General features: G+C 42.8%; 1 protein-coding gene and 1 long non-coding RNA gene across 4 annotated transcripts in view; one reads left to right on the forward strand and one right to left on the reverse strand.

Moving 5' to 3' along the window:
* strn3 (striatin, calmodulin binding protein 3) overlaps positions 1-27,011 on the forward strand; it is a 38,364-nt gene extending 11,353 nt beyond the window's left edge. Inside the window, exons 2-16 of one of the 2 annotated variants that reach the window (XM_064336217.1) lie at positions 9,377-9,480; positions 9,892-9,965; positions 10,064-10,145; positions 10,915-11,091; positions 11,438-11,576; positions 15,407-15,548; positions 17,996-18,132; positions 18,239-18,414; positions 18,562-18,609; positions 18,819-18,940; positions 20,680-20,847; positions 21,931-22,062; positions 24,048-24,155; positions 25,034-25,120; positions 25,230-27,011. In XM_064336217.1, the coding sequence (XP_064192287.1) occupies positions 9,377-9,480; positions 9,892-9,965; positions 10,064-10,145; positions 10,915-11,091; positions 11,438-11,576; positions 15,407-15,548; positions 17,996-18,132; positions 18,239-18,414; positions 18,562-18,609; positions 18,819-18,940; positions 20,680-20,847; positions 21,931-22,062; positions 24,048-24,155; positions 25,034-25,120; positions 25,230-25,399 (1,866 nt within the window). In that variant the 3' untranslated portion in view covers positions 25,400-27,011. Of the gene's footprint in view, positions 1-9,376; positions 9,481-9,891; positions 9,966-10,063; positions 10,146-10,914; positions 11,092-11,437; positions 11,577-15,406; positions 15,549-17,995; positions 18,133-18,238; positions 18,415-18,561; positions 18,610-18,818; positions 18,941-20,679; positions 20,848-21,930; positions 22,072-24,047; positions 24,156-25,033; positions 25,121-25,229 lie in introns of both variants that reach the window. The other variant, XM_064336210.1, reaches the window with a different exon arrangement.
* Positions 22,138-22,654, reverse strand: LOC135255297 (uncharacterized). 2 transcript variants are annotated; one of them, XR_010330149.1, is made up of 3 exons: positions 22,538-22,654; positions 22,293-22,460; positions 22,138-22,180 (listed from the first exon to the last, which is right to left on the reverse strand). It is a non-coding gene; the product is annotated as an uncharacterized LOC135255297 (long non-coding RNA). The 2 variants fall into 2 exon arrangements; XR_010330148.1 differs by having other exon boundaries at positions 22,293-22,489; positions 22,544-22,616.
* Positions 27,012-27,448: the final 437 nt, after the last annotated feature.

A 27,448-nucleotide genomic window follows, 5' to 3' on the forward strand; every position in this document is an offset into this window, starting at 1 on the left:
AGTTTCTTTAGAATTCCGACATTGGTTTATCAGTTTACTTCACCATTTTACAAAAATAGATCACAACAAAGGATAAACCAAATTTTTAAACGCATAAGTATTACAGAAAGTAAGAGATTATTGAGAAATCTTTAATAATGTTCAAAATGTCAGCATAATTCAGCTCTGCAGCCATGTGACCTGTCCACAGTGCACTCTAGCCCTGACGTGGCTGACTGGCTCAGCTGGCCTGGTCCGCCTGTACCAGCATTGTAAACATGCTGCCTCCTACCCGAGGTGCTCCGATAGCTGCCAAGGTGTACGCTTGGTCTGTGCTGTCACATACATTACCTGGGATCCCCCCCCCCCCCAAATAAAGTGCTGATTTGTTTCGTGAATTTTTGAGCATTTAATATTCAGGCAGTCTCTGTCCGATGTGCCCCATGCTGACGGATTAGGAATTTGCCGTTGGTTTTTGCCAGCTTGCTGAATGTGGCAGGTATATTAAAGCAGTCGTGTGAGATGGCAGAACAAGCATAAACCAAAACCCACTAATAGGTCTGTAGCTCCTCCAAACTGTGCTGTGCATTCTGCCTCTTCTTTATACCCTGGCCAACTCTTTATATTTTATTTTAAATTGAAAAACTGAATAAACTGTCCTCTGCATCCCCATAATTAGCCAGGCAGGCATGTAGGAGAGACCACGGTGTTAGTAAGAGAGACCACATCTCTGGGAAATCCCAAGTGCGCTGCAAGCAGGTGGCCCATGTTAATAAAACATGTTAAGTCTCTTTGATATGCAGCTAATGTTTATCCTTTTATAGCAGACTTACTGTATGGCAGCTAAACATGTTTTTTTGGGCCACACAACCGGCCTAACTTCACCATAAATGTTCAACCACTCGAAAACTGCAGTGTGTGTGTGCGTGTGTGTGTGTGAGAGAGTGTGAGAGAGTGTGAGAGAGTGTGAGAGAGTGTGAGAGAGTGTGAGAGAGTGTGAGAGAGTGTGAGAGAGTGTGAGAGAGTGTGAGAGAGTGTGAGAGAGTGTGAGTGAGTGTGAGTGAGTGTGTGAGAGAGAGAGTGTGTGTGAGTGTGTGAGAGAGAGTGTGTTTGTGTGAGCAAGTGTGTGTGTGTGTGTGTCTGTGTGTGTGAGAGAGAGAGAGAGAGTGAGTGAGTGTGAGAGTGAGTGGGTGGGTGTCAGGTTCATCTGAGTGATGGTGTATCTGTCACTGTGTAGAAGCATCGCTTTGCTCACTGTGGCCCTGTTATCGAAGGACTCTTCACTATCTGTTCTGTCAGGGACGGAAATAGCACCTATTTGGGTTAAAGCCAGCTTTCCAGGCCAGGGCCTAACTATCTGAGGAGATGCTGCTCTGTGAGTCGCTCTCTGGGCTGTGTCCCCACGGGTGGTCTGATCAACAGTCCAGAAGCCTGGGATCACCATTTTTCTGTCCCTGACCTCCAAACTATGATCAAAGCCCAGGGGAGACCAGTAAATTCTCCTGTCCCTGGATAACAACCTCTGATTGGCTGAGATTACTAGTCATTTCTGTTGGGTGACCTTCTGTTGGTTCTCTAAAGGTCATTCTTCATTTTTAGGCTGCATCATCTTGCTAACTTGTTTGGCTCACAGTATAGGCCTAAATGTGGAACTGGACCTGTGGAAGACTGAGGTCCAGGTGACTGAGACCAGACCCGAGTCCTGTCCTCCACACAGTGGCACAGATCACAACCTGAGACTGGCTTGTGATACAGAATGTCAGTGCTGTGCGAGAATCAGTGGCCCACAATATACTGGTTTTCTCCAGTGGCAGTAGGACAGTGGGGAAGTAGAGGCTTTTCCCGGACATCAGTCCTTGGCTGCTGGCGCGAGGCGGACTCTGTGATACTGGCTTCTCACAGAGCAGCGCTCTGCCCCTCCCCTCCTGTGGTGAGGGGCTGGCATAGTTTGAGAGGGACAGCTACGCACGCTGCACTTCTGAAGGAAAAGAAATAGAACTGGGTCAGAGGAATGTCAAACGTACAATTAGCGAGGCTGTCGCGGGAAGCCGCTGCGCCTCAGGCAAGGCCCAGCCGAGGCCTTTCTGCGGACAGTAAGGCTGAAGTAAACAGGCAGCTGTTAGGGGTACGGGAGAGCTCCATCAGCGAGGAGGCTGCTGTGTGAGTCCAGGCTGCTGTAATTAAGGCCTATTTAGGGCACTTGTTTTGAATTTTTTTGTGAGTTTAAGCACTTGACATCAGCTGTTCATGCTCTGGGTGGACTCTTGCGGAGGTGGAATTTGGGAAGAGGACTCTGACCTCTCTGCAGCGGTCTGCTGGGTCCTGTTCCAGCTCAAGAAAAGACCAGTTTCCCCGCTGACATTTGTCTTTGCCCATATGCACCAGCCTCCTGTGTGTCATTTTCTGACCTAAATGAATAACCCGTACAAACGCCTGTGTTCCTGGGCTCATTTTTACTCAGATATTTTGTTCAGTATGTGGATTGTTTTCTTGAACCCTGTGTTAATTCCCGTGCCACAGCGGGCTGTTGTGTCAGAGTTGTGGCTGACGCACTGCTTCGTTGGGAATGATGGGCCCCACAGTCCGGTGTCAAATCGTCATCCCTCCAGTGCTGGCTGTGCCGGATGGCCCCCGGGACGGCACGTAATTGGTAACCCCAGGGAGGGGGAGGGCAGTTTCTTTTAGAAGGGTTGTCCCTGTCTCGTATGACAGTGCTGCCCCAACACAGTGGCTCACCGAGCAGCTTAGCTAGCACACTGCAGAATGGAAATGACTGGTTCAGAGGAGATGAGTGTTTGTCTCTTGAATTAACACAGGATACTGAAGTTAAGGGATAACCCTATACATCTGATTTAGCGCTCGAAATTGGGGCAAAGAGGAAAATAGGGATTTAACCGAGCGAATGGGATGTGGGAGCTGAAGATTGATCACAGCTTTTGGTGAATGTCGCTGTAGCAGGTGATGGCAGTTAACACGAGGCAGCTGTGTTGGAGGCCTGTGTGCTGAGTTGGCCCTGGCTATTCCTGTCCTTTTTGCGCGGTAGCAGATTTTCCTTTGTCACACTGCTAATTTGAGCGGTGATCTAACTGTATTCCCATTCTGTCCCTGACTACATGTCACTGCTGTGTGCAGTTTTCTCTCTCAATGAGTGAATGTTCGATTTCTCACCTGCTTTAGAAAAATATTATTTAAAGTTTTTCCCCTTTATGTTGTGCAGTGTCTTAAAGCAGTGTGAATATTCTGCAAGTATAATTTATTTTCATATCTCGCCTGGAACACTTCTGGATTAATTTACAGTAAAGGTAAAGCTGTCCCGCTTTCATGGTTTTAGGCAGCCAGCCCTCTTGGCATTCAGATTCCTGGGTTACTCTGTGGTTGTTTATATATTTGTGCCACAAGTCCCCCATCTTATTTCATTTTTCAATCTAATGTTTTGCTCTCAACAGGCACAGTACGGGCTTACTTCCGGGACTTCACAAGCTTCGGTTAGCTGAAGGCGCGCTTGCCTGTCTAGTTAAATATACATGTCTATGGACCAAGGATGCAACTGACAAACTGAGCATGTCTGTTGAGCAAAAAATTATACTTTATAAAATTATACTCTGATGTGCTCCCCATAGGTTTCTAGTGGCATCGCTGTCTGTGAATATTATATACTCTGAGATATGTATTGGGTGTTGATGAGACGGCCAGTTAGCATCAAGGTCTTGCGCCTTCTATGTGATCATGCCATTTGCTTTTTCAATCACATGGAAGCTGTAAGCCTTGCTGATGTCGTTTCAGCATCTGTTTTTTCTTTTTCCCGGAAGCATTTCACATCTCCTCTGCTGCTTGGGTGTTCACTCCCGCCTTTGGTGTTATCAACAAAAAAGATGAAAGGTCGCCTATATGCGCCATGGCAGCGGTTATTCTTATTACACTTAAAAAGATTGCAGTTCACTGTATCATGCTACCCTAGACGACATCCAGTTCTTTAAGTGAGTCAATTTGCCAGTCACAGTTGACAACACCGTGCCCTGACCTGTGTAAACAAAGCTAGTGGCAGCCAGTGAGGAGTGAGTGTTGTGACCTTTTGAGTCATACTCTGGATTTACATATTTTTCTCCAGGCAAAAATCGGCTATGAGCTGGGGACATATCTATGATTAATATGATAAACATTAGATTGTTTGTTGAACTGGAAAAATGTGTTTACTGAGCTTGAGGACGTTGGCTCCGTAGTTTGCGTCATGGACACGTCTCAACTTTACTCCCAAGTCTGTTTCGTTTGGGAACACTTTCAGTGTTTTTCTGGTGTGGAAATTAAGAGGTTTGGCATATGTGTGTGTACGATTATGTGTGTACATACATGTGTATAAATATGTGTGCTTATTTATTGTAATTGTCCAAAGTTTGAGGGCCTTGATTCCTTGATATCAGCGAACTGAAATGTGCATCCCCATTTCAGCGCTCAGGTGTTTAGTTTCAGCTGGAGATTCCGAACACCTGCTGTTCGTCTGCATGTCAGTCGTAGACAGTGGCTGTCAGTGCAGGTAGAGTCTACAGATTATGGTTGGATGTTGTGCTATACCCGCAGTGCACCGTAATCATTACTTTGGACGACTGTGTAAGTGTTGCATAGGGTGTAATTGTATTCTGTGGTCTTATTGTAAACTTTGGTACTACCATAAACAGTAGTTTGATAGGTAAATAAAAGGCAGCCAACCGTTCATTACAAGTACGACAGCCTAGCCCAATCATTATTAGCTGAACACATACGCCTGGAGTTTTCTGATGGGTCACATCAGTAGTTACTGACCATCCCTGAAACAACACGTCTGCTGAAAATGCACAGTGTGGTCTATTAAGAATATCATTTGGTTCCCTTTTCAAAAATATGTTTTTGTTAATTGCATCTAACAAGTGACGGCCTTCATTTACAAACTCAGTGGAGTCACTTTGGGATAGCTAGCTTTTGGGTGGACTGTTTGCAGTATCCAAGGACGTGGTATTAATGGCTGTTGATCTGCATTAATCCGTTCGGTACACATCCAGCTGACGCCACCCATTTCAGGTGAAGGGTGTGTCTTGGATGCTGCTGCTGATGTTCCGATTGTTTGAAAGCAAGAGTGTATTGAGATGAACTCAGCCTCCAAACAAGCTTTTTTACCTGCTCCTTTAATGTGGGAGACCAAATGTGACTAAATTAAATGAATGAATGTATATCACTCCTCCCCTTCCCATGCCTTGATGCTGTCTGGAGCTCCAGATTCATCACCAGGCTCCTCTAAACTGCACTATTCTAACTAGGCCTATACCATTTGGTCTTCTACTATTCCTGTTAGCTTTCACCTCAGCTGTAACCTGCTCAACCCATTTAATTTGCTGTCTGCTACTCTACACCAGGCTGGCCAGTGGAGGATGGGCTCCCCCTCTATAGCTGGGTTCTTCTTGAGAATTCTTCTCATTGGGGAGTGTTTTCTCGCCACCGAGAGTTCTTTACCTTATGTACTTGCTATTTGGGGGTTCAGGCCTGGTGTTTGCTCTGTTTACTCTTTTTGCTCTGTCTCTTGCCTTGCTACTCTGTAAAATGTCTTTGTGACAGTTCTTTGTAAAAAAGCGCTATACAAATAAAATTGAATTGAATATTTGTAAATAAATAAGCATGAAATAAATAAGCAAATAAATTGATAATGAAATGAATAAATAAGCAATGAAATAAATATCTGTTAATTATTTTAAGTATCTTATTTATTTCTTGATCTTTTTATTTTTTAACTCTGCACACTGGCTCTTTTATTCATTTTGTTGTGTATGTATTTCAAAATGACTCGGCTTGTCAGTCAACATGGAAGGGGCGGAGTCAACCATGATCATAAAGACAGTACATAAATGGGCCACATCCCCCACGATGGGGAAAAAGTATCCGTGGCACTCCATATAGATAGTATTAAGCACTCAGTGGATCATCAAGATTATAATGGCGAAAAGTTGCTGGGTGAGCTGTACAAATAACAAAGCCAAGAAAACAATCCATTGCGCTCCATATAGTTAGTGGAAAAAGTGGTTTCAGACTATTAAACATGAGGGTGAAGGAGCAAAACTCAGGGATGCTAAATCAAAGCATGTCTGTATTTGTAGAAAGTCACTGGTAAGAACTCAAAACTTTAATTAGCTGTAAAAGGCTGTGTCAGAAGTGGAAACATAAATTTGTATATTTGTTTAATTTGTTTCTTTCAGATGTGATGTGACATGTAACTACTTAGCAACATTACATATTACATCACATCCTCAAGAAACAACATTATCTAGCTTCCTTATGTAGTTATGTTATTATGATGGCTACTTGAATATGTTATGGTGAAGATGCTAATGTTAGTTAAAAGCAGTTGTCATAATTAACAAACTGTCTCTTGAAAAAATCTTTCTTGGTCTTGCTAAAACCAAACTGTATGTTCCATTTCAGCCAATCACCCTTGATGTCTTTTGGATCCATCATTATGCCTGTAGAAGTGACAGGAATAATGCTAAATGGCTTTGAGAAACTGGGAACACGTGAGGCCATTTAATTGGTGGCTGAAACACAGCCAAACAGAATTTTTGTTTTCAAAAAGGCTGTAATTTGGTTGGAGTGACTAAGGCCAGTAAGGTGGCCATGGTGAGAATCTTTGCTAGAACTCCTTCATGTGACTGGGAAGTAATGATCAGCGCTATGAATGGAGGAAAAGGGTGAGGCTTTTAATCCGAAGAACACCATGCCAACTGTGAAGCATGGGGGTGGCAGCATCATGTTGTGTGGGCGTTTTGCTGGACTAGTGCACTTCAGAAAATAGATGGCATCATGAGGAAGGAGGATTATCTAGAAATACTGAAGCAACACCTCGAGACATCAGCTAGAAAGTTATAACTTGGTCACAACTGGGTGTGGACAGTGATCATAAGCATACCTCCAATGTTGTAACAAAATGGCTTAAAGACAACAAAAGTATTGGAGTGGCCATCACAAAGCCCTGACCTGAATCCCATAGAAAAAGTGTGTCCGAGCAAGGAGGCCTACAAACCTGACTGAGTTACACCAGTTCTGTCAGGAGGAATGGGCAAAAATTCCGGCAAAGTGTTGTGAGAAGCTGCCCCAAGCATTTGAAGTTAAGAAATTAAAAGGCAATGCCAACAAATACTAACAAAGTGTATGTAAACTTTTGACCCACTGAAAATCTGATACAGTACACGAAAGCTGAAATAAATCTGTATCTTAGTTATTATTTTGAAACAGCCTCCTATGGGAATAAAGTAGATACCCTAATTGACTTAACACAGGAAATGTATGGTAAAATGAAATGTGTGGAGTTGTGGAAAAATTGAGCTTGAATGTCTTTAGCTTAGGTGTATGTAAACTATTGGCCTCAACTGTGTGGGTAGTTGCTATTGATGGTGTGTGAGGAGTGGACAACAGGGCGCAGCCATTCCATGGATTGTCTCTCCTGACCACTCTTAGATGGGTCGAGCAGCCATTTCTCTGTCCTCGCCAGGCTGCTAGTGAGCAGGTGTGCTCCCATAGGCACAGCCAATGAGTCATCAGGCCTGGATGCATCTTACTATTTGTGAAGTACCATGTCCTGCTTTCTAGGCTTCACTGGTGTCATAAACTGCTCATAAGGCTAGCTGCCTTTAGACAAGGAGGCTGTTATGACAGACCCAAAACTATAATCTGCTTGGTGTAGGGCAGCTGTCTCCTCTCAGCTGAGTGCTGGGCTCTCACTGTTAACCTCCACGTGAACGTCTGACTTCTGTGGGGTCCTCTATCAGCATGCTCCTTGGTTCAAGCAATAGTTGGGTTGGCAGTTCCTCTGACTGATTTGGTTGAAATACTAAATTTTATTGGAGGCTGATCCACACGGCAGGAAGGGACATTTAAATGTTTAAATTACTCTTGGCTCTTATTTAATTATGAGGAAAACAATCTTTATAAAATAAAAGGTTTTAATGGCTAGCTATTTTGTTTAAAATGCAACATATTGCATCTAAATATGTCTAAATGAGTAGCATTAATCATTAATGATTTTCTTAGCCTTTACTGTAATGTAATGTCAGAAGATATGAGCAGTTCCCACAATCCTGTGCTGAAATTCCAGACATTCATTTTGATGTACCGATAAGTTTCCCGAAACTGAAACTGTCCTTTCACACACTTTGTATAGTTTTGAGGCGTTCGGCCTCATTTATCAAACTTTATTTCAAAGTATTTGCACCACTGTTTAGTGTTATTTGGCACATGATAGTAAACATGCAGTGCTGAAAGCAGTAAGGAGGAAGGAGTGTATTCATGTCCTCACTCCTCTACCTCAAATGTACTCCTCCCTGTACTCCGTCTGCCTCCCTCTTCCTCACTTTGCTTTTTCATTTGTCCTGTAGTCCCGAGAGCTGCCCTTGTGTGATTTGTGTAAGTGGACAAACTTTTAAACTAGCCCAGAGCCTTATACTGCTCCGCTCTGTGTTCTCGCAGTGTTCCTTCTGGCTTTTAAGTGCATTTACTTGACTCTGTCCTGGCAGCTCACCATTTGGTGGAGAACTCCCACTGCCTTTCTGACGCTCCGAAATGTTCCCGCAATGTTTTCGGCAGCATTGCAGTATAACATTGTGGGAAGTGCGCTCACAGGTGGTTGAGAGGGGTTGCCGTGATGCTGAGCATCCCCCCCCACCTCCCTGATGACTGTGGAAATCTGCCCTTCGTTTACGTGCTAAACAGCGTGGTTGTCGGAGCGACCCTGGCACGAGTTGCAGGGGGGTAAAAATAGCCCCTCTGCCACCCTGTAATGGAGATGGAATAACACAGCTGCTCTCCTCCCCTCTCGGGGATGGGGGCTCTGCCCCGGCACCCGTGGGGGAGACCTGGAGCAGCAGAGAATTTCGCCAAATTAACAGCTGTAGTTATAGAGCAGCATGTTCTCCACTCTCTCTCCCCTGATGAACCAGAATAAAATGTGTGTATGTGTGTTGGGGGGGGGGGGTGGTCTTCTGTGGCTCTGTGCTAAAAATGTAAATGTGAGTGGGATTTCTCTCTGCCACTAAAGCAATGAATTAACCCAAAGTGTGCCACCTCGTTTCTTGTAGGCCTATGTGTTTCAAATGGGATAGTGATTGCTGTTACTGTGGGTGGCTTTCCATCCCCCTTTATTGCATCAGTCGTTTTTCCTGTCTTTTAGTTACTTTTGGTTTGGTTTTAAACTTCTCATTCTACCTGTAATTATGTTTCAAACAGCCCAGTTTTGTCAGGCTGCCAGTCGCACTCCCAACAGCTGTGTGCAGCTGTATTGGCAGGTGACCGTTGTGCACCAGGTTATTTCTGTATTGTTTTGGAGTGCAGTAAATGGCACTCTGTGGTATAGATTTTAACCACTGTCTTTTTTTGTCTCCATCAGGCCCGAATAGCATTCCTACAAGGAGAAAGGAAGGGTCAGGAAAATCTGAAGAATGACCTAGTCAGAAGAATAAAAATGTTAGAATATGCATTAAAGCAAGAAAGGTGGGTAGTCTTATCTCATTTGATGTTTTGCCTTTTATCAATGAGTGTTGTTAATGGGTGTTGATTAGTTGGTGGGTCTGAGTAGCATTGCATGGTGTGTGTTTAAACAACTGATTTACAGTATATTTTTGTGGTTAAATCTCAATCACGGGTGGTGTTCCAGGTTAGCCTTATCTGCTTTTTCACATTAGCATCTCACATAATATTCAAAAACATACAAAATGGTTTTCTAGGATCCACAGCATGCAGAGAAATGGAGGATACCGCAATTTTAATGCAGGATACACTTTGAATTCAGGGTATCTGGCCTTCACCACTAAATGTAGCCACCCCAGGATTATTTTTCCTAAAATTACACCATCTTTCTTTAATCTCATTTAAGTGTAATTACCCTTTTTATGTTGGTTTCAGAGCCAAGTACCACAAATTAAAATATGGCACAGAACTCAATCAAGGTGAAGTGAAGATGCCTAGTTTTGAATCAGGTGAGGAGCCCCCCTCCACAGCTGCAGCCTTTTATAAATGTAGCTAATGCAACATCCGTCTGAAACATTTACCTGACTGCTCCATGTCCTCTCTGCAGAAGAAACCAAAGACTCTGAGGTCCCTGCTGTACCTCAAAACAGTCAGCTAACGTGGAAACAAGGCCGACAGCTGCTCAGACAGTAAGTACCTAATGCACATCTGCACAGACAGTGCTAACTTACCCATCTTCCTGCATCAGATTAAGTCTCACAAAGTCAGTGCATTTTAAGAATTTAGTTTCCTTATTTAACAAGCTTCACATGAGACTCTTGCTATGGTTTCCGTTTACAGACAGTTGCTTGTGGCATGCATCTGCTGAAACACAGTGCTTCTTCGAGAATTTGATAAAATATGAACATTTGTTGCTTTGTGTGTTTATTAAAGGGAATAATGGTTGATTGTTATTCTGAATGCTACATGAAGTTAGCATGAATGAATAATTGGTAGAGTGGAGTCGATTACTTTGTAAATGCCAAATTAATCCAAATAAATATCAGTATATCACAAAAAAGAAGTGGCCACCAACACCAAAAAAATCTGTGTCTATTTTTATCTATCAGTCAAACTTTTTTTTCCATTCACAAAAAATTTAACAGTCAATTGTATAGTTCCCCCATTGAAGAATGGGGGAACTGTGTATGAAAAGGGCTGAATAAAAAGTCCTGATACAGATCACCCAGTACACATGTGAATACCCTCAAATTAAAGCTTACAGTCTGCACATGTTCATTGTTTCATTTCACTGTTCTGGGGTGCAGAGCCAAATCCACAAAATTGTGTCGGTGTCCAAATACTTACGGACTGCACTGTAAGCTTAATATGCTAGTGAATGATGTAGTGCCTGAATGACACCCACACTGCGGTCTCTGTGTTCTAAATGGTAACCCACTGCACTCTGTGTCCTGTCAGATATCTTCAGGAGGTAGGTTACACGGACACAATTCTAGATGTGCGATCTCAGCGAGTCCGGTCGTTACTGGGTCTGTCCGGTTCCGAGCAGAATGGCTCAGTGGAAACTAAGAACCTGGAGCAGATTCTGAATGGAGGAGACGCACCTTCCAAACAAAAGGGACAAGATATGAAAAGGTCTGTTCCATGCACTGCCATAACAGGGAAACCTCTACAGGATTCTTTAGAAGAAAAATTTTTTGTAGAATAATTGCACATTCCTTGGAATATTATTAAGGTATATTGGATATTTATATGCTTTTACTTGTAGATGTAATTTATTCAGTTTCAAGAAAGCCGGGTTGACAGTTTATCTTGTAATTGTGTAATTATACGCGTAATATATAGTTTTTTTTGTATGGTACAGCATTTGATGATAATGAAGAATTTCTGGCGGCGAATTCCTCTGTATATTTATTATTTAGGAATGGTTTATACACCTTTTAGGCTGTGCCGAATGACACTGTCCGTGCTCCTTTGACAGGAATACAGATGTTCTGGAAACATTTAACTTCTTAGAAAATGCTGATGACAGTGACGAAGAGGACGACGACGAAGGCGATCTGGTGGATGATATCTCAGACAGGACAGAGAAGCACAGAATGAACAAACACAAAATAAAGGTCAGGGCCGTGGCCTACCTCGCCCGTCACAGTAATCAGTTCAGTTAATTTCACTACGTTCGTTATCCCAGAAGGGAAATTTGCTTTGCAGGCAGATTACAAAAGTTAAGAACACACAAGACATTCAGCAAAATAACCATGAAGTGCAGCAATATTTGTAGCCAATATCAGTGGTGTTAAGTAATACAATGCGTACAGTAGGAATGAATAAATGAATAAAGTACATAAATGAGCCAATGCCTCAAATGAGAGATTATGGTCAATAACTTTGCCTCTGTATTTGTAAATAATGACTAGTTCAATATTCAGTATTTTTATCCTCGATGACCGTAGCTTTTGTGACTGGCTGCCTTCTAAAATCAATGACCATGTCTTTAGTTTTACATGAATTAAGTTTCCACATCAGTTAACAAAATCATCTAAAACTCCTAAAAAACTGTAGGTTTCTGTGTTATTCTTTTGTGTGATTCTGGTATCCCAGAACATTTTGGCAATACGATACCTGTGCACAGGTACTTCACACACAGTCAGTATTATAAACTTATGTTTCCTCTCAGAATATGAATACCTCACCCAGTGTGAAAACCTAGTAAATTATAGCCTTTCATAAAATAAGCTTGGACAAGTACACCAAAAAACATTACATACGAAATGCTTCACATTGAATATTATTTGACCAGTCCTTCACTAACCTAGCCTTTGCTATAAAAGAACATGATTGGTACTACTGACACTTTAGGGTTTCTATCTAATACAGTCGCTGCTGTAATGTCCCTACCTTCCGCTGCATGGCTACAGGACTTCCCTAACCCTGCAGTCAATGACCACCCGATGGTGTCATAACTTCTTCTCCTATTTTATTTCTATTAAGAAATTGCATGCTTCCATGCTTTCTCGCAGTTCCTAGCCATTAGTGCCTTCACTAAGAACAAAGTAGTTTATGACACCATTGTAGCGATGTCTGGCCATTGTTTATGGTCATCCACCCACTCAGTTGGCTTGGACAGCTATGGCAGTGTTACATTACTGTCATCATTGCTGATGAGGTAATCTGGTCCATGTTGCCACTTGTGAAAGTTTACCATTTTTAATTATTTTATTTACATTCTGGGAGCTGCCTAGGCTAGCAAGATACTACAAGTAGATGTTAACTGGAAGTTAATCGGAAGTTTGAACCCAGCATGTACAATTGTCAAGGAAGTTCTTGTGGAAAGGGCTGATTTCATGAAAGTGGTGAATAAAATAACAGATGTAATGAATTGTTATTGATGTCAAATTAACATATCCAACATTACAGTGGAGTTGTTTTTGCTGGATTTTGGCAACTTAGTTTAACTGGCCTGCAGCTCTCCTGACTGGTTTGTAGAGCTATCAAACTAGTGTACGTCGTTGGGTCTATTAGGAGATATATAATGTTTTACTAGAAAAATTGTGTGAATAGGCATTAGGCAATGGTATGTGCGCTGTTGATTCAATACCTCTTAGTTTGTTGATCAGTTTGGATAGAATGCATGTTTAAAAGTTGGTTAGCAAACACTGCAGATCATTTGCAGACACCTTCAAAGCCTGCTTAGTCATAAAAAAATTCTACCCCATCCCCCTTTAGTATTTAACTGCCGGTTAGTTGTGGAATGTTGAAGGAGTATGGTTATGCTCAGTTCTTGCAGGATCAATTTGTAGGCTTATGGAGAGGATGCATGGTGTGTTATAGCGAGGCCTTCTGGAATTTGCCTTAAACGGACAAAACCCAATGAAACAACCCATACCAGGAAAAAAGAATGCAATCTGTTCGAAGTAGACAAGCCCAGATTTGTTTTCAGAGCCTTGTTCAACATCCATGGTAATGCAATGTCACAATTTTAGTAATGATATATGCTTTCATTTTAATTGTGTAAAATGTATTTATAAATAAATTGAAGACTGGACAAAATAGGGAAATATTCTGAACCTTTAATAGTGTTGTATTTTCAAACACATTTTTCACGTTACATAGGCTGTTGATAATAGGGTAGCTGGAAGCAGTGGCATTCAGGGCCACATCGTTGTCACGGCTTTCTGTGGTGTTGCTAGCGCCAGCTAGGGAAGACGGGAGCTGTAGTTTGTAGTTTCAAACACATTTCAGTATCTCAAGCTCTGTAAAGTGTTTTTATTTTTTAAGCCCCTGTAACAGAATGGTTGTAGTATTTATTACCATTATGCATACGTCTTAATAGAAATGAAAACCTATTCAATGCAAGTTGTGTGCCATTCACTTAAACTGTCATTAAAACCTGCAGTTTACACCAATTTCAAGTCAAATCACGCCTTCCAGAAGCAGCACCACTGCCTCCAACACTACTTTTTTTGTTCTGCTAGCAGACAGGGTTTTCTCAGCACAATAATTGTTTCTCAGTACTGCAGTTATTTTTCGCCTCATGATGACACTCACTTTTGAGCGAGAGTGCATAAGCTTTGTATGCTGCTAACTGTTATAACTGCAGTTATTTGACGTTTTATTGGAAATTGGTTTGTTTTTAGCTGACCGATCAGCAGTGCTCTACTTAGGCCATATTACCCCTTGTAGGGACTTGATTCCTTCATTTTGATTTAGCTTTGCAAACAGTTAATAATTTTCAGTCACCAAATTCCAAACACATTGGGTTATTTTTAACTTCAGTATAAACAAATTAGATTCTTCTTTACTTTAAGTTGTAAAGTCGGTGCATTATCTGTGAATTGCTAAAATTGTTATTGTTTAGCATGAGGGAAAATGCTGCTTGTTGTAGTCTGTATTATGTATGTTTCTGTGTTATTTTTGTTTGTATTTCCCTGCCCAATTGTGTACGTGTACTTGAGTTGTCTTAACTGACTGTTCATTTCCTTCATCTGCACAGAATAAAGAATTAAGGTGGATTCCTTTTCTATCTCCTCTAATAAACAATTAATTTATTTATTTGCAAAACAATGCATTTATTATGGAGATTTTCGAAGCTGTAGTTTTTTTCAGCATTTGTTAAAACAAATTATAGCAGTGTGCTTTATAAAAGAAGAAAATTAAATTGTAATTTCTGTGGTATGTTCATGTACCAAAAATTGACATGGCAAAATAGTGTACTATAGCTAGAAGTTATTTTTAATTTATTTAAACCACTGAACTAACACTGGATAATGATGTCAACAATCTCCAAGTCTCCCCGTTTCATAGCAGTGCACTTACTTTAGACAAAGAGCACAGAACTCTGCCCATCACTTCATCATATTGTAAATTGCTTATGGTGGTGAAGAGTGGACTACTTGAGTATTTGCAAAGAATATCTGCCTTAGAATTTTTTTATGTATTTCCATGGATTAATTTTTCCATGCATATCCATATTTTATCACATCAGAATGATGCAGTTACTGAAGCCCTTTAAATAATTGCCCTAACCAATTTATTTGAACACATTTCTAACTTATTATTTCCTGTTATATACAATAGAGCAGGCTACTGCAGGCCATATGAAAGCACAAATGTGCAAAATGGTGCGTGTTTCTGACGAATGATACCAAATGGCGTTTTATCTACATGTAATATTGTTAAATGTGAAATGTGGATAAGGTCTTTATTTTTACTTAATCCAAGAAAGCCACATTCAAATGTCAAAATGTTTTTGTTGCTTTGGAAAACATCTTAACTAAATCATAAAGAAGCACCTTGGCATGCAGAAAAAAATCTTTATCGAAAGTGTCCAAAATGGAGCTGAACATTCTTTTGGGAGGATTGTACCTGGCGGTGCATTTTCAGCCTCTGAGCAAGGTTTCCTCTACGACCTGGAGCTGGTGATGGACTGACATGTCTGTGCTCGTGACAGATTGGAAATGAGGGCCTGGCGTCGGACCTGCCTGACGATCCTGACACGGAAGAAGCACTGAAGGAATTTGACTTCCTGGTGACTGCAGAGGACGGGGAGGGGGCCGGGGAGGCGCGGAGCTCAGGAGACGGGACAGAGTGGGGTAAGAGTCACACCGCATGACAGGGACACCGAGCACGGTGCTGAGAGAGACCCATCTTCCATTTGGGTGGACAGTAGGCCTAGCAGAAGTAGTGGTAATGGCATGTAGTTATGTAGTAGTAGCTATGGTGGTAGTAATAGTAGCAGTAGCTGTATTTATTATATGCTTTTTATACATGATGTTGAAAATGCTTTCAAAATTAAAGCAAACGGCATTTTTAACAGGTCAAATGTTAAAAGCAAAACAGAACATGGAGGGCAGCAGTCCAGGTCGTAAATAAGGCAGCAGTCCAGGTCATAAACTAAGAGATGGTAATAATTGTTACGAACAACTAAAATAAGTACTTTTACACTGCTTAAAATTGTGACAGACTTTCTAAAATTTCATGGGAGGTTCTTCATCGCTTTGGAACTTGTACCGACAAGACTAGATGTAGTTTTTAGTTGGGTAGTAGGAGCATGTGTAAAAAATAGAATGCTGATGTATACCGTAAGTAAACTATTTATACTTATTATAATAAAAGTTTAATTAAAGTTTATATCCGGTATGCTTAGTATATTGTTTTTTCACACAGGATGCTTTGTATGATGACCTAAGACCATGATTTGGTTTGCTATTGCATTTTATAATTGGGGTTTAGCCATGTAGTGTTATAAATGTGATCACTAAAATCTTACATTTAAATCTTAAAGTCTCTTCTGCAAGCCACTGGAAGCTAATTTACGGAGGGCAGGTGATCATTTTTGACCTATGGTTTAAGTAAAAAGCTCTGCAACAGATGAAACCTACTTATAAGTGCAATTCAGCAGTTGCTGTCTATAGGAAATAAAAGCATGTATGGTTTTTTTCTGTATCTTTACCTAATGAAGGTGACCTGATTCTGGCTGTATGCATTAGCTTGGAATATCATACCTGGGAAATCGTACCTTTTAATATTTTTAAAATCAAATCCCAAATCAGAGTCAAAAGACAACACTAAGTTTTAATTTTATCCTGTGTTACACTGTGAGTGTTGGATTTTAGCAGAGTCATATCTAGCAGACTCATGTTGAAGACCCAAGATCAAGTTTAATCCAAACTGATTTGAAGAAGTCCTGATACATCCGACATGTTACATCAATTCCCCACTTATCATTGTAGCATCTATATATTCAGAACTGCAGCAATTCACTATTATGGTGGGGGCAAGCCTGCCCAAAGGCACTGTTGTCCATAGGTAAGCGATGCACTGGGCCCATACAGAGCAACAGAAATTACCTTCTCTAATCGGTTTTTCAGGGGTGCACTCCTTAGATTAGGACAGGGAGATTTTCTTAAATTAACTGTGTCATACTGCCTCATAGTCAATAAAGTGCAAATGACTTGGGTCTGTGGAGTGTTACAGTTGGTAGTCCTAAAACCCGGAAGTAAGTTCGCATTTTTGAGCCATGGGTTCCCTCAACAGATTTCTAACGCTTTTTCCCATAGGGATTTAGTTTTCTGCCAAAATTAAAGTCTGTGGTGAACGTAAGCCTAAGAGAGTTTCACATTTTGAGATAAATTACACCTATTAGTATCTCAGCCATGCATTTTGAAGCTGTTATGTGCTTTTAAAAAGTAAGTTGCTAACAAGTTGCTGTATTGAAACTACAACAATGGTCGCATTTTTGCAACCGTCACTCTAGTTTTCATACTTGCCCCGGCTGCGTGCGGCAACTGTTGTAGTTTCAATATGGAAACTTGTTAGCAACTTACTATTTTAAAGCACATAACTGTTTAGAAATTCACGGTTGAGATATTAATGGGTGTAATGTATCTATCTAATAGGACAAAACGTGAAACTGTCTTAGGCATACGTTACCCACAGACTTTATTTTCAGCAGAAAACGAAATCCCTATGGCAAAAAAGCATTGGAAATCTGCCGAGGGAGCCCATGGCTCAGATACGTCCAGGTTGGCCTACAAAAAGACATTATCACTGTAACACTATTGCCGTGTCTTGCCTCCACGTTGCTACATGGCAACAAGGCTTTATTTCATTTGAGCTATGCTTATATGGGGAAGCCTATATCTCAGGCAGGGCTGTGGGGTGTTTGGGGTCGGGGCGCGGCTGGGTTCAGGGTGTATTCTGGGCTGCGCTCAGACCTCTGTGTGGTATCTGGAACAGCTGCCACCGTCGTGTCAGCATTCTGCCTTACTTTGACCCCAGATATTCTGGGCCCGCACCTCCTTTCCAGCTTTTTCCCATTGCATAACAATTTAAAGCTATAAGAATATACCCTCTAAATGGATAAAACCTTGCCAGTTGCAGAGCCCATTTAAATGCTTTTTTGGTTTGTTTTTGTTTTGTGACTGGCTGGGTTAGTTCGGCGCGTAAATGCGTTCTTGTGAAGGCCGTGGAGCTGAGAGCCCTCTGTTTGTTGCGCATGGAGTTTAACTGTCTCCCTCACTCCCTTTTTTTTAAATAGCTGAGCCGCTGCCTTTCCCCACCAGCGGCGGTAAGTCCTTCATCATGGGCTCTGACGATGTTCTAGAGAGCGTCCTGGGCCTGGGGGACCTGGCCGACCTGACCGTCTCCAACGACGAGGCTGAATACAGCTATGATGTAAGCACCCTGGCATGCCCCTCTGGTGCCATGACAACAGGGGCCTGAACATGCTCACTGCTCCCGTCTCCCCCAACAGCTGTCTGACCGCGCTCTCTATTTTTAGCTGCCAGCCAATAAGGACGCGTTCAGGAAGACGTGGAATCCCAAGTATACGCTGCGCAGCCACTTTGACGGCGTGCGAGCCCTGGCCTTCCACCCCGTGGAGCCTGTCCTGGTCACCGTGTCTGAGGACCACACCCTCAAACTTTGGAACCTGCAGAAGACCGTTCCAGCCAAAAAGCAAGTGCTTCAGTAATCATGTTTGCGCTTTTCTTGAAAGTTTCTTAGCATCTGAGACAAAAATTTACCAAGTCAATCCCATTAATCCTAAACATTTTTGTTTTTGAATTGTCTATAAATAAAACATTTCATTTTGTCTGTTCGCAGAAGTGCCTCTTTTGATGTGGAGCCTATTTATACGTTCAGAGCTCACGTGTAAGTATTCTAGAACATTCCACCGAATCTGTTCCGTAGCAAATCCTCGGGCCGTCTGAAGGAGTGAAATGTTCTCATCATTAGGCCTGCGTGTGTGAGCAATGCGTAGCAGTGATAATCGTGTTTTGGCTTTAGTCGCGGTACTGGAAGCTCCGTCTCATGGGAGCATGCTTGTTGTGATAGCCCTGCCCATGTCCCTGTCTCTGCAGAGGGCCTGTCCTCTCTTTGGCTGTCAGCTCCAGTGGGGAGCAATGCTTCAGCGGGGGCATCGACTCAACCATACAGTGGTGGAACATCCCCAGCTCTAATGTAGACCCTTATGACACCTACGGTAAGCTCATTGGGCTAAAGAGAATAGAATGACTCAAGAGAAATCTTCCCGTTGTTTGGCAGGGTTTGACAGTGTCAGTCAGCCATTGGGTAGTGGAGAGGGCTGTTTTGTGGACTAGCTCCTCTGTAAATACATCATTTGTTTCGCATATAGCAGTGGTTCCCAGCACTGTTCCTGGAGGTCTACTGTCCTGTAGATTGTTACACCTGCCCTAACAAAGCACAGCTCATTCAACTGTTAGAAATTTCATAGAGCTGCTAATTAGTTGAATAAGGTGTGCCAAATTAGGACATCAGGGTGGGAAATGAATACCAGCCACCAGCCAAATGCTGGTAAAGTTTCTGTGGCTGGTCAGGTTGTCTACTTGACCAGCCAGTTTAGCAGGTAATCACACGGAGGTCCTGTTCTATTGTAAACATGGGAGAACTGGGTAAAATGGGGAAATTGGCTGTTGAATCTTGGGATGCACTTCCCAATATGGCCTGTGGACCAAAAAGTTAGTTTCCTGTCCTGGTTAAAATGAAAAGATGCCAGATGGTAAATCGCCAGTATCAGGGTTGGGAACCACTAGCATATAGGCTATGGCTACGCGATAACCTGTGTTCCTGAAGACAGTAAAACATTCATTTAAAAAACATTTTTTCTCTGACATCATTTTATTTAATTCTTGTACAGTGATTAGCTAGCTAGCTGCCCCATGCTAGTACTGGGAGTACTGGCTCAAAGGCACAAGAAATAACCTTTCAGCATTTCATTTTATTCATTATGGCCTTGCTATGGGCTACTTGGCAAATGGGACCACAGAGCTTGTCAGCAGGAAGGGTACCATAATGCCCTTTAATGCTGGATGAGTCTGAAGAAGCTTGTGTAAGTAATGAGAGAGTCTATTTTCTACGCTACACTAGAGCCTCACCAGTTATATGGATGCACTCAAGTGGAATTTGAAATTGAAGGCCAATGTGAATTTCAAGAGAGGGGGCAGAGGTGGAAAATCCAGGTTCAAGGAGTATAAAGTCCTCCCCAGTGTTTCATTCCAGTCACCTGGATTTTAAGCCAGGAGGTGGAACTAATTAGTGACATCACCTGGCTGTGTGCTCATGGGTGGAAGAAACACATGGCAGGACTTTAACTTTCTGACCCTTGGACTTTCCACCTGTGAGAGGGGGAAAATTCTAGACTTAGAAAGTCCAAGGCTGGAGAAAAGGACATACGTGCCATTGATGCAAATTATGCGAGGTTGATAATACAAGGTTTTAATCAGTTACATTTCTCAGTCGTGATGAGAGTTAGCCAGCTGTCCTTGACATGTGACGGGAAGTTAATGTGTACAAATGTAACCAAGCCCTCTTGTGAAGTTAGATGTTACTGTGTACTGTCTATTGTAATTGTTACTATGAAGTGTTGTTGTGTGCCTTTGTTACTGTGCTGTTTTCCCCTGTGTGCCTTTCTTATTGTATTAATAAAGGATTTTAAAAAATTGAAAAAATGTAATTGTAATTGGCTTTGTTTTGCAGTAGTGTGACTGGTTTGTGTTGCTGAGCAGTTTGGCTGTAATTTGTTTAATTGTATGATTTTGCTTCTGCGGCTGACTACACTTTTATAGGAGTCTTTTACTGAGCACTTTAGTTAAAGCTGTTGGCTTTGCTATTAGCCTTTCCAGTCTATAATCAGTGTTGCTGCATTCCTTTATTACTGTGAATGAGAGTGCTTACTGAGTGTCCCCCCACCTCCTGCCACAGATCCAGGGGTTCTCGCAGGAACGTTGCTAGGACACACGGACGCCGTGTGGGGGCTGGCCTACAGCGGGATCAAGAACCGCCTGCTTTCGTGCTCGGGCGACGGGACAGTCCGGCTCTGGAACCCCCCTGAAAAGTCACCCTGCCTCTGCACTTACAACTCAGACAAGGGTGAGACTGCTGCCTTTACCCTGGAGATGAATTTGGCTATTCCCACAGATCCTTCAGAGCCTCACAGTGAAATTCCAGTGCTAACAGAGAGCAGCAGTATTCACTCTCTGATTTTGTATTTTTTTAACTGGATGAGTTAACTGTCAACAACTGCTTTGATTTATCAATGATTTGCTGAGTAGCAATGAAAACTGCATGCGCTGTGGCTCTCCAAGGTCTAGAGCAAATGCAGGGATATAGGGGAGAGGTTTTAGTTGTGTATGTAATAGTACTGCTTTGTTAATTGCACTTCACTGGGTCTCTGCTATCAATGTTCTGCATTTCTTATCAGTGAAGAATGGTGCTTGTCTGCTTGTGACCTATTAAGTGTCTTCTCTGGGAATCTGTGTTCCTCACACGTTGCTTGCGTGTTTAGTCACTTCTGCTCATTCTTACTCCTCTCCCTTCCGGGCTTCCAACCGTTGCACGTAAATGATCTGTTGTAAATGGGGAATTTGCTCCATTTCAAATCAGATGCTGACACAGAAAATAACCTTGTTTATCTGCTCCTATAATGATGGAGTTGTTTATCTCGATTTGGCTCTGTTCGCTGTTAGTGTAATTTCAGAAATTTAAGGTTGTTTCATAGTTGTCTTTGGTGCCTGTCAGGAAAAGCCTTTCGTGTTCCATAGTAATTAGCCCTGATTAGTTAATCTGCGAACAGCGTGACGGATGCTAAAAGATGGTTTTTCTTAAGCTGTTGTGCTTTACAGTCATCTGCATTTGTCCTGCCAGCAGGCCAGTATAATCAGTCCTGTCCTGTACTGTAATCTGTATATTCTGGTATGTGCAAATAATACAATTAGCTGTTTCTCTCTGTTCACTTTGTTTAAAGATGGTATGACTGACTGTCTGTGAACAGGCTCCACTACCTGTGGTTTATAATTGTTATTTAACAGCTTTAGTGGTGAAACACAGCAGTAAATGTAGAACGTGGGTAAGCATTAGCAGGAAGGAGAAAGGAGTGTTTGAGTGGCCATGATGCAGCAGTGCACCAGGGCAGTAACTGTTAAAGCCAGGAGGCTAACCTTCCGTCTCCTGCAGTGCATGGCATACCCACCGCGGTGGATTTCAATGGCTGTGATCCTGCCCACATGGTGGCATCCTTCAACATGGGAAACACCGTCATCTATGACCTGGAGACATCTCAGCCTGCAGTGGTGTTCTCCAGCCAGAGTGAGAGCGGTGAGATGCACCAATCACCTCCACCCGTTTACCACATCCATTACAGTCTCAGCCCGTACCATACCTGTCACCACCTCCACCTCTACCACAGCCCTGTCACCACCTCCACCTCTACCACAGCCCTGTCACCACCACCACCCATACCGCAGCCCTGTCACCCTCCACCTCTACCACAGCCCTGTCACCACCTCCACCTCTACCGCAGCCCTGTCACCCTCCACCTCTACCACAGCCCTGTCACCACCTCCACCTCTACCACAGCCCTGTCACCACCTCCACCTCTACCGCAGCCCTGTCACCACCTCCACCTCTACCACAGCCCTGTCACCACCTCCACCTCTACCGCAGCCCTGTCACCACCACCACCTCTACCGCAGCCCTGTCACCACCTCCACCGCAGCCCTGTCACCACCACCACCTCCACCACAGCCGTCACCACCACCACCTCCACCACAGCCGTCACCACCACCACCTCTACCACAGCCCTGTCACCACCACTACCTTTACCACAGCCCTGTCACCACCTCCACCTCTACCACAGCCCTGTCACCACCACTACCTTTACCACAGCCCTTTCACCACCTCCACCTCTACCGCAGCCCTGTCACCACCTCCACCTCTACCGCAGCCCTGTCACCACCTCCACCTCTACCGCAGCCCTGTCACCACCTCCACCTCTACCTCTACCGCAGCCCTGTCACCACCTCCACCCATACCGCAGCCCTGTCACCACCTCCACCACAGCCCTGTCACCACCTCTATAGACATCACTATGAGGATGTAGATGTCCAGGTCTTTTAAAGTGAATGTAGTGATTGGTTAAAGATGTCCAGGGGCTACATTTGGCCAACAATTTTGCAGTCAAGTTTGATTATGAAGTATGCATATGTTTTCATAAAAGCTCAGATAATTTTCCTTCTTGTAGAAAATCAGTACAGAAAGACATTTGGTATTTCCAGTAGAAGCATTACACTATAGGACCTATTTGCAAGACTAAAATGTTTTTTTTTTATTTCTCTCTGATGCTGGTGTTGGCTAATGTGAAGTCTCTCGCAGACATGAAGACTTTTTTGATAATACTATAATCAAACCCCCCCTGGCTAGTAGTGATTTGAAATAAAAATACTGCTAAATTGCTGCAAATTGCTAAATGCGTGCATTACAGAACTATAAAAGTGGTCCATCCACTTTCACATCAACCGTATTATAGGCTAGTTTCGAACAACTAGTGTTCTTTTTCAACTCGTAAAAATGCAACTACATATTTGTCCAGTTCATTAAAATTCTTAGGCTGTTTGTACATCATCATATGAAACCTGAAAATTAGTATTGGTGTACAGATTTAATGCAGCCTACACATTGTGGTGTAGGTGCAAAAGCAAAACTGTATTTTATGAAGTAGAAAAGCAGCTTGGCAAGGAAGCACCATTGCTGTGTACAGGTATACATAATGCTGAATGCTCAGAGAAATTCAGAAGTCATCTGACTGGTAGTTGAAGTACTTCAAAATAACCTCATTTCCTCAGCAGCACATAATCTCATATACTGTGAAGTGTATATTAGACGCCAGAAAAGAGGAATTTTCCTTGCTATGTAAGTGAGTGTAATGTAATAGAATTTTCTCAAACCCGTTATATTCTGTGCCTGATTATGTTTTTACACTGGCAGGATGATGTGTGTGACTGCCTTTGCCATATATGGCAACACGGGGGCGTGTTTATGCTCATGTAAAAGCATGGGCTGGCACTGATATTTTACAATCAAGGCATTTATAAATACTCATTCAGATATATACATTGTTTTTGTATGCAGGGTTGATGATTCAGACATTAAACCTTAAACCAGTGTGCTACCAACAAATACAAGAATAATATTTTATAATAAGTATTCAGTTGCGCAAAGACAAATGCTGTGATTAGCTGAAGGTGGCCAGATGTTTTTATGTGCTGGCTGATAGGTAAATATGCTTTTCCCAGGTCTCCCTGCTGCCAACTACATAAACCGGGTGGTGACTCACCCGACCCTGCCCATCACCATCACAGCCCACGAGGACAGACACATTAAGTTCTTCGACAACAAAACAGGTAAAAAGATTCAGTACTGATACTGACTAACTCCAACCTTGTGTGTTCCCAAGTCCCCAACCCACCCCTCCCCCCTCGGACCACTGACTCCAGTTCACAGTCCAGTAATGGCAGCTGTATGGCTGCCGTAGGTTTGAGCCCACCCAGCCCGCTGCAGATGCAGTGTGATAAAGATCTGGGAGTAATGCACTGACACTGCTGCTCCGATGTTCTGGTGATGTCACAATCTGACTGTTGCGCAGCTGCTGATTGGCTCAACTTGTTAAGGTGCTATTCTAGGGTTTGGACAAATGGACAGGCTGTAGTAATGGCAGCAGTGGTCGGTAGTATGATGTCAGCTCGTTCTATGCCTTTTGAAAGGCAATGCATTTGATGCTCTGCGTATGCCTAAACAGAGTGAAAAGGTCACACTCAAAAAGTATCCTAAAAATCTTCTAAACCTCATTATTTTTAGTTTATCATTTTTCCAGGTGAATGCACAAGCAGAGCTATAGAGACTAGACTCTAGACTCCAGCTCTCTGCTCAATAAAGTAAGCACGTTGAAATATTTTGTTACGCAAAGTGTAAAATTTGCTCAGTTTGTGCATAAATTCATCTGTTCTCGCCTACTTCCATGCATGTTGAAACTTGGTGTGCATTTGTGCTGTAATATATAACAGGGAGGTACTGGCATCAGTATTGACCAGTATGGCCAAGCAAAAATCAGCCCTAGAAATTTCCATATCATGCACCCCTAAATATGGTTTTGAAAGGGCAACACACTGTCCATGAATATCACATCAGCTTCTTCACTTGAAGCTGGTTGCACTGTGAAATGAGCAAAGGCAGGAGACTTTCCTTTAAATGGGTTACCCTGCTGACCGCTCTTCCTCTGCAGGCAAACTCATCCACGCCATGGTGGCTCACCTGGATGCGGTCACCAGCCTGGCTGTGGACCCCAATGGGATTTACCTCATGTCAGGAAGTAAGTCCCAGCCCCTCACCCCATCACAGCAGCTTATGTTTGAAGGTTTAAAGGTGGCGTGCATGAGCTAAGTCCTCGCTTCCATCTCTTTCCCCCCTCCCCTCCGCAGGCCATGACTGTTCCATCCGCCTGTGGAACCTGGATAGCAAAACCTGCGTGCAGGAGATCACCGCCCATCGGAAGAAGTCAGACGAGTCCATCTACGACGTGGCCTTCCACCCGTCCAAGGCGTTCATCGCCAGCGCGGGGGCTGACGCCCTGGCCAAAGTGTTTGTGTAAGAGCCCACGCTGGGAGGGCGTGGACGGACAAACTGCTTCACTGCCTTGTGTGACGAGTGTACCGTTTAGACACTACACAAGACCCCCAACCTCCCCCAACCCCTCGACGCCCACAAGCCACACACTGGAGAGGAGCCAGGCCCAGGAAATGGGGCGGGGGATTTGGGCTGGGGGAGGGGAGGTGGGGGGGGAGGTGTGACTGCTTCAGTTTTACCTGAGTTTTCAAACTAATTAACTGTAATTACTGTATGTTAAAGCAGGAGAAACCAGTATTTGTAGCCTTTGACTGGGTTTGGACTGAGCCTAATATCTGTTCTGTAGGTGTGTTTCAGTGACCGTGGTGTCTACCGTTCACTACAGCAGGTCTGCTAAGGGCCAGGTGACATGGGGGTGCGTTTGTCAAAGACGGTGACCCTGCCCTTGCTCCGCCCATCACGACCTACGTGAAGTCGCATGACCACACGTCGCCCTCTCCACCCTCATGTAGCGCAAAAACAAAACACGTAACCTAAAATGTCTGCTTCTTACATTAGCATTAGATTCAGGACGTTTCTTTGCATAAAAATATAGTTTTTATAAGCCTTTTTATATAAATAAAGCCTGTCTTGACGGTGCTGAAAATGTAAAAAAAATAAAAAATTACATAAATAAAAATAAAAAAATAAAATAAATCCCATCTCCGACCCCACTGGCATGCACCAGTCTGGACGACCCGTTTCGCTGCTCCCACACACTCAGCCCTTCCCTGTCATTCAACTGTGGGTGGGTCCTGACCCTATGGATGCTATCTCTCGACCTGACGTTGCTTTAAAAGCATCTTATCACATGAGCAAACAACTAGGAAAGAAACTGAGTTCATGGCTTTCCGTGAACTCTTAAACAATAAACCGCAGCATCCTATCACTATGTGATATATTTGTACATCTTACTGTATTTACGAGTTTATTTATCAAGGGTTAGACATCTTAATGCAATAGGCTCGTTATTTATTTCACTTTCTGTTAGTCTTATCCTTTTCTTTTTTAACTACAGTATGTCAGTGAGCCCAATGGTAACTGTAAGACTGAGCACTGTCATGCAAACAGAACAGAAAAGGAGGGCCTTTAAGTTAATGTAAACATCATTTTAAACACACAAGAATTTTATTTGAAGACTAATGATGGGGTGTGACCCCCCCCCCCCCCCCTTCATGTACCTACAGACCGATGTTGAAGAACGGGGGGACGTTTTTTCCGTTTTCACGTTTTTTATGTGGGAATCGGAATAGACAAGCATTGAGGATTAATCACGGTTCAGAATCTGCTGTTTGGTTAACGCTATCCCTACTTTTATTTTATAAAATTATTTTATTTTTGAATATGCTTCAATTCATGGTGTAACTAAAGATTTTTTTGTTTGTGTAATGCATGATTAATACAATAAAGTATTTTTTCTAGTCTTCCACAAAAAAAGATTTCTGATCAGTTTGCGAGTTTTGATGAGTTTTGTAAGGTTTCTGTTTTACAAACTATGAATCAGCAAATTTTTAAGATTGTACCACATAGCAAAATACAGCTGTTGAAAAGTAATGTATATAAAATGTCTATAATAAATATTAAATGGTGTACCTGTATATGCAGTTCGAAGTGACTTGAATTTTGTAGTGTTGGTGTGGTTTGCGTATGCCTTTTAAGCAGTGAATTGAAATGTGAGCGCCTGCTGTCTGTGTGTTCCATCCAGTACCCTGGCCTGCTTCTGTATAATTTACAAATCTGTCAGTCTTTGCACTCTCCATATTGGAGATGTCGTGCGTTTGAACATGGGGTATGTCACTGGGGGCCTGAAGCAGCAGATCATGATTGGCTTCATCCCGCTGGCGTAGGCTGAGCTTTGGAGCATTATATGAACAACATTTCTTGAACATTCTGATTTAATTGGTCATCTTCAAGATACCTGTACGGATGTTGGAAGTCACTGTTGGCTAAATTCTGGCACCATCAGTTATGTGTCCAGTATTACTTGACCATGAAGGTTGTTCAACCTTGTGCAAATCCATTTTTTCTCAGTTTC

The sequence above is a fragment of the Anguilla rostrata genome, chromosome 1, assembly GCF_018555375.3.
Source record: "Anguilla rostrata isolate EN2019 chromosome 1, ASM1855537v3, whole genome shotgun sequence".
In the NCBI taxonomy this organism is placed as follows: domain Eukaryota; kingdom Metazoa; phylum Chordata; class Actinopteri; order Anguilliformes; family Anguillidae; genus Anguilla; species Anguilla rostrata.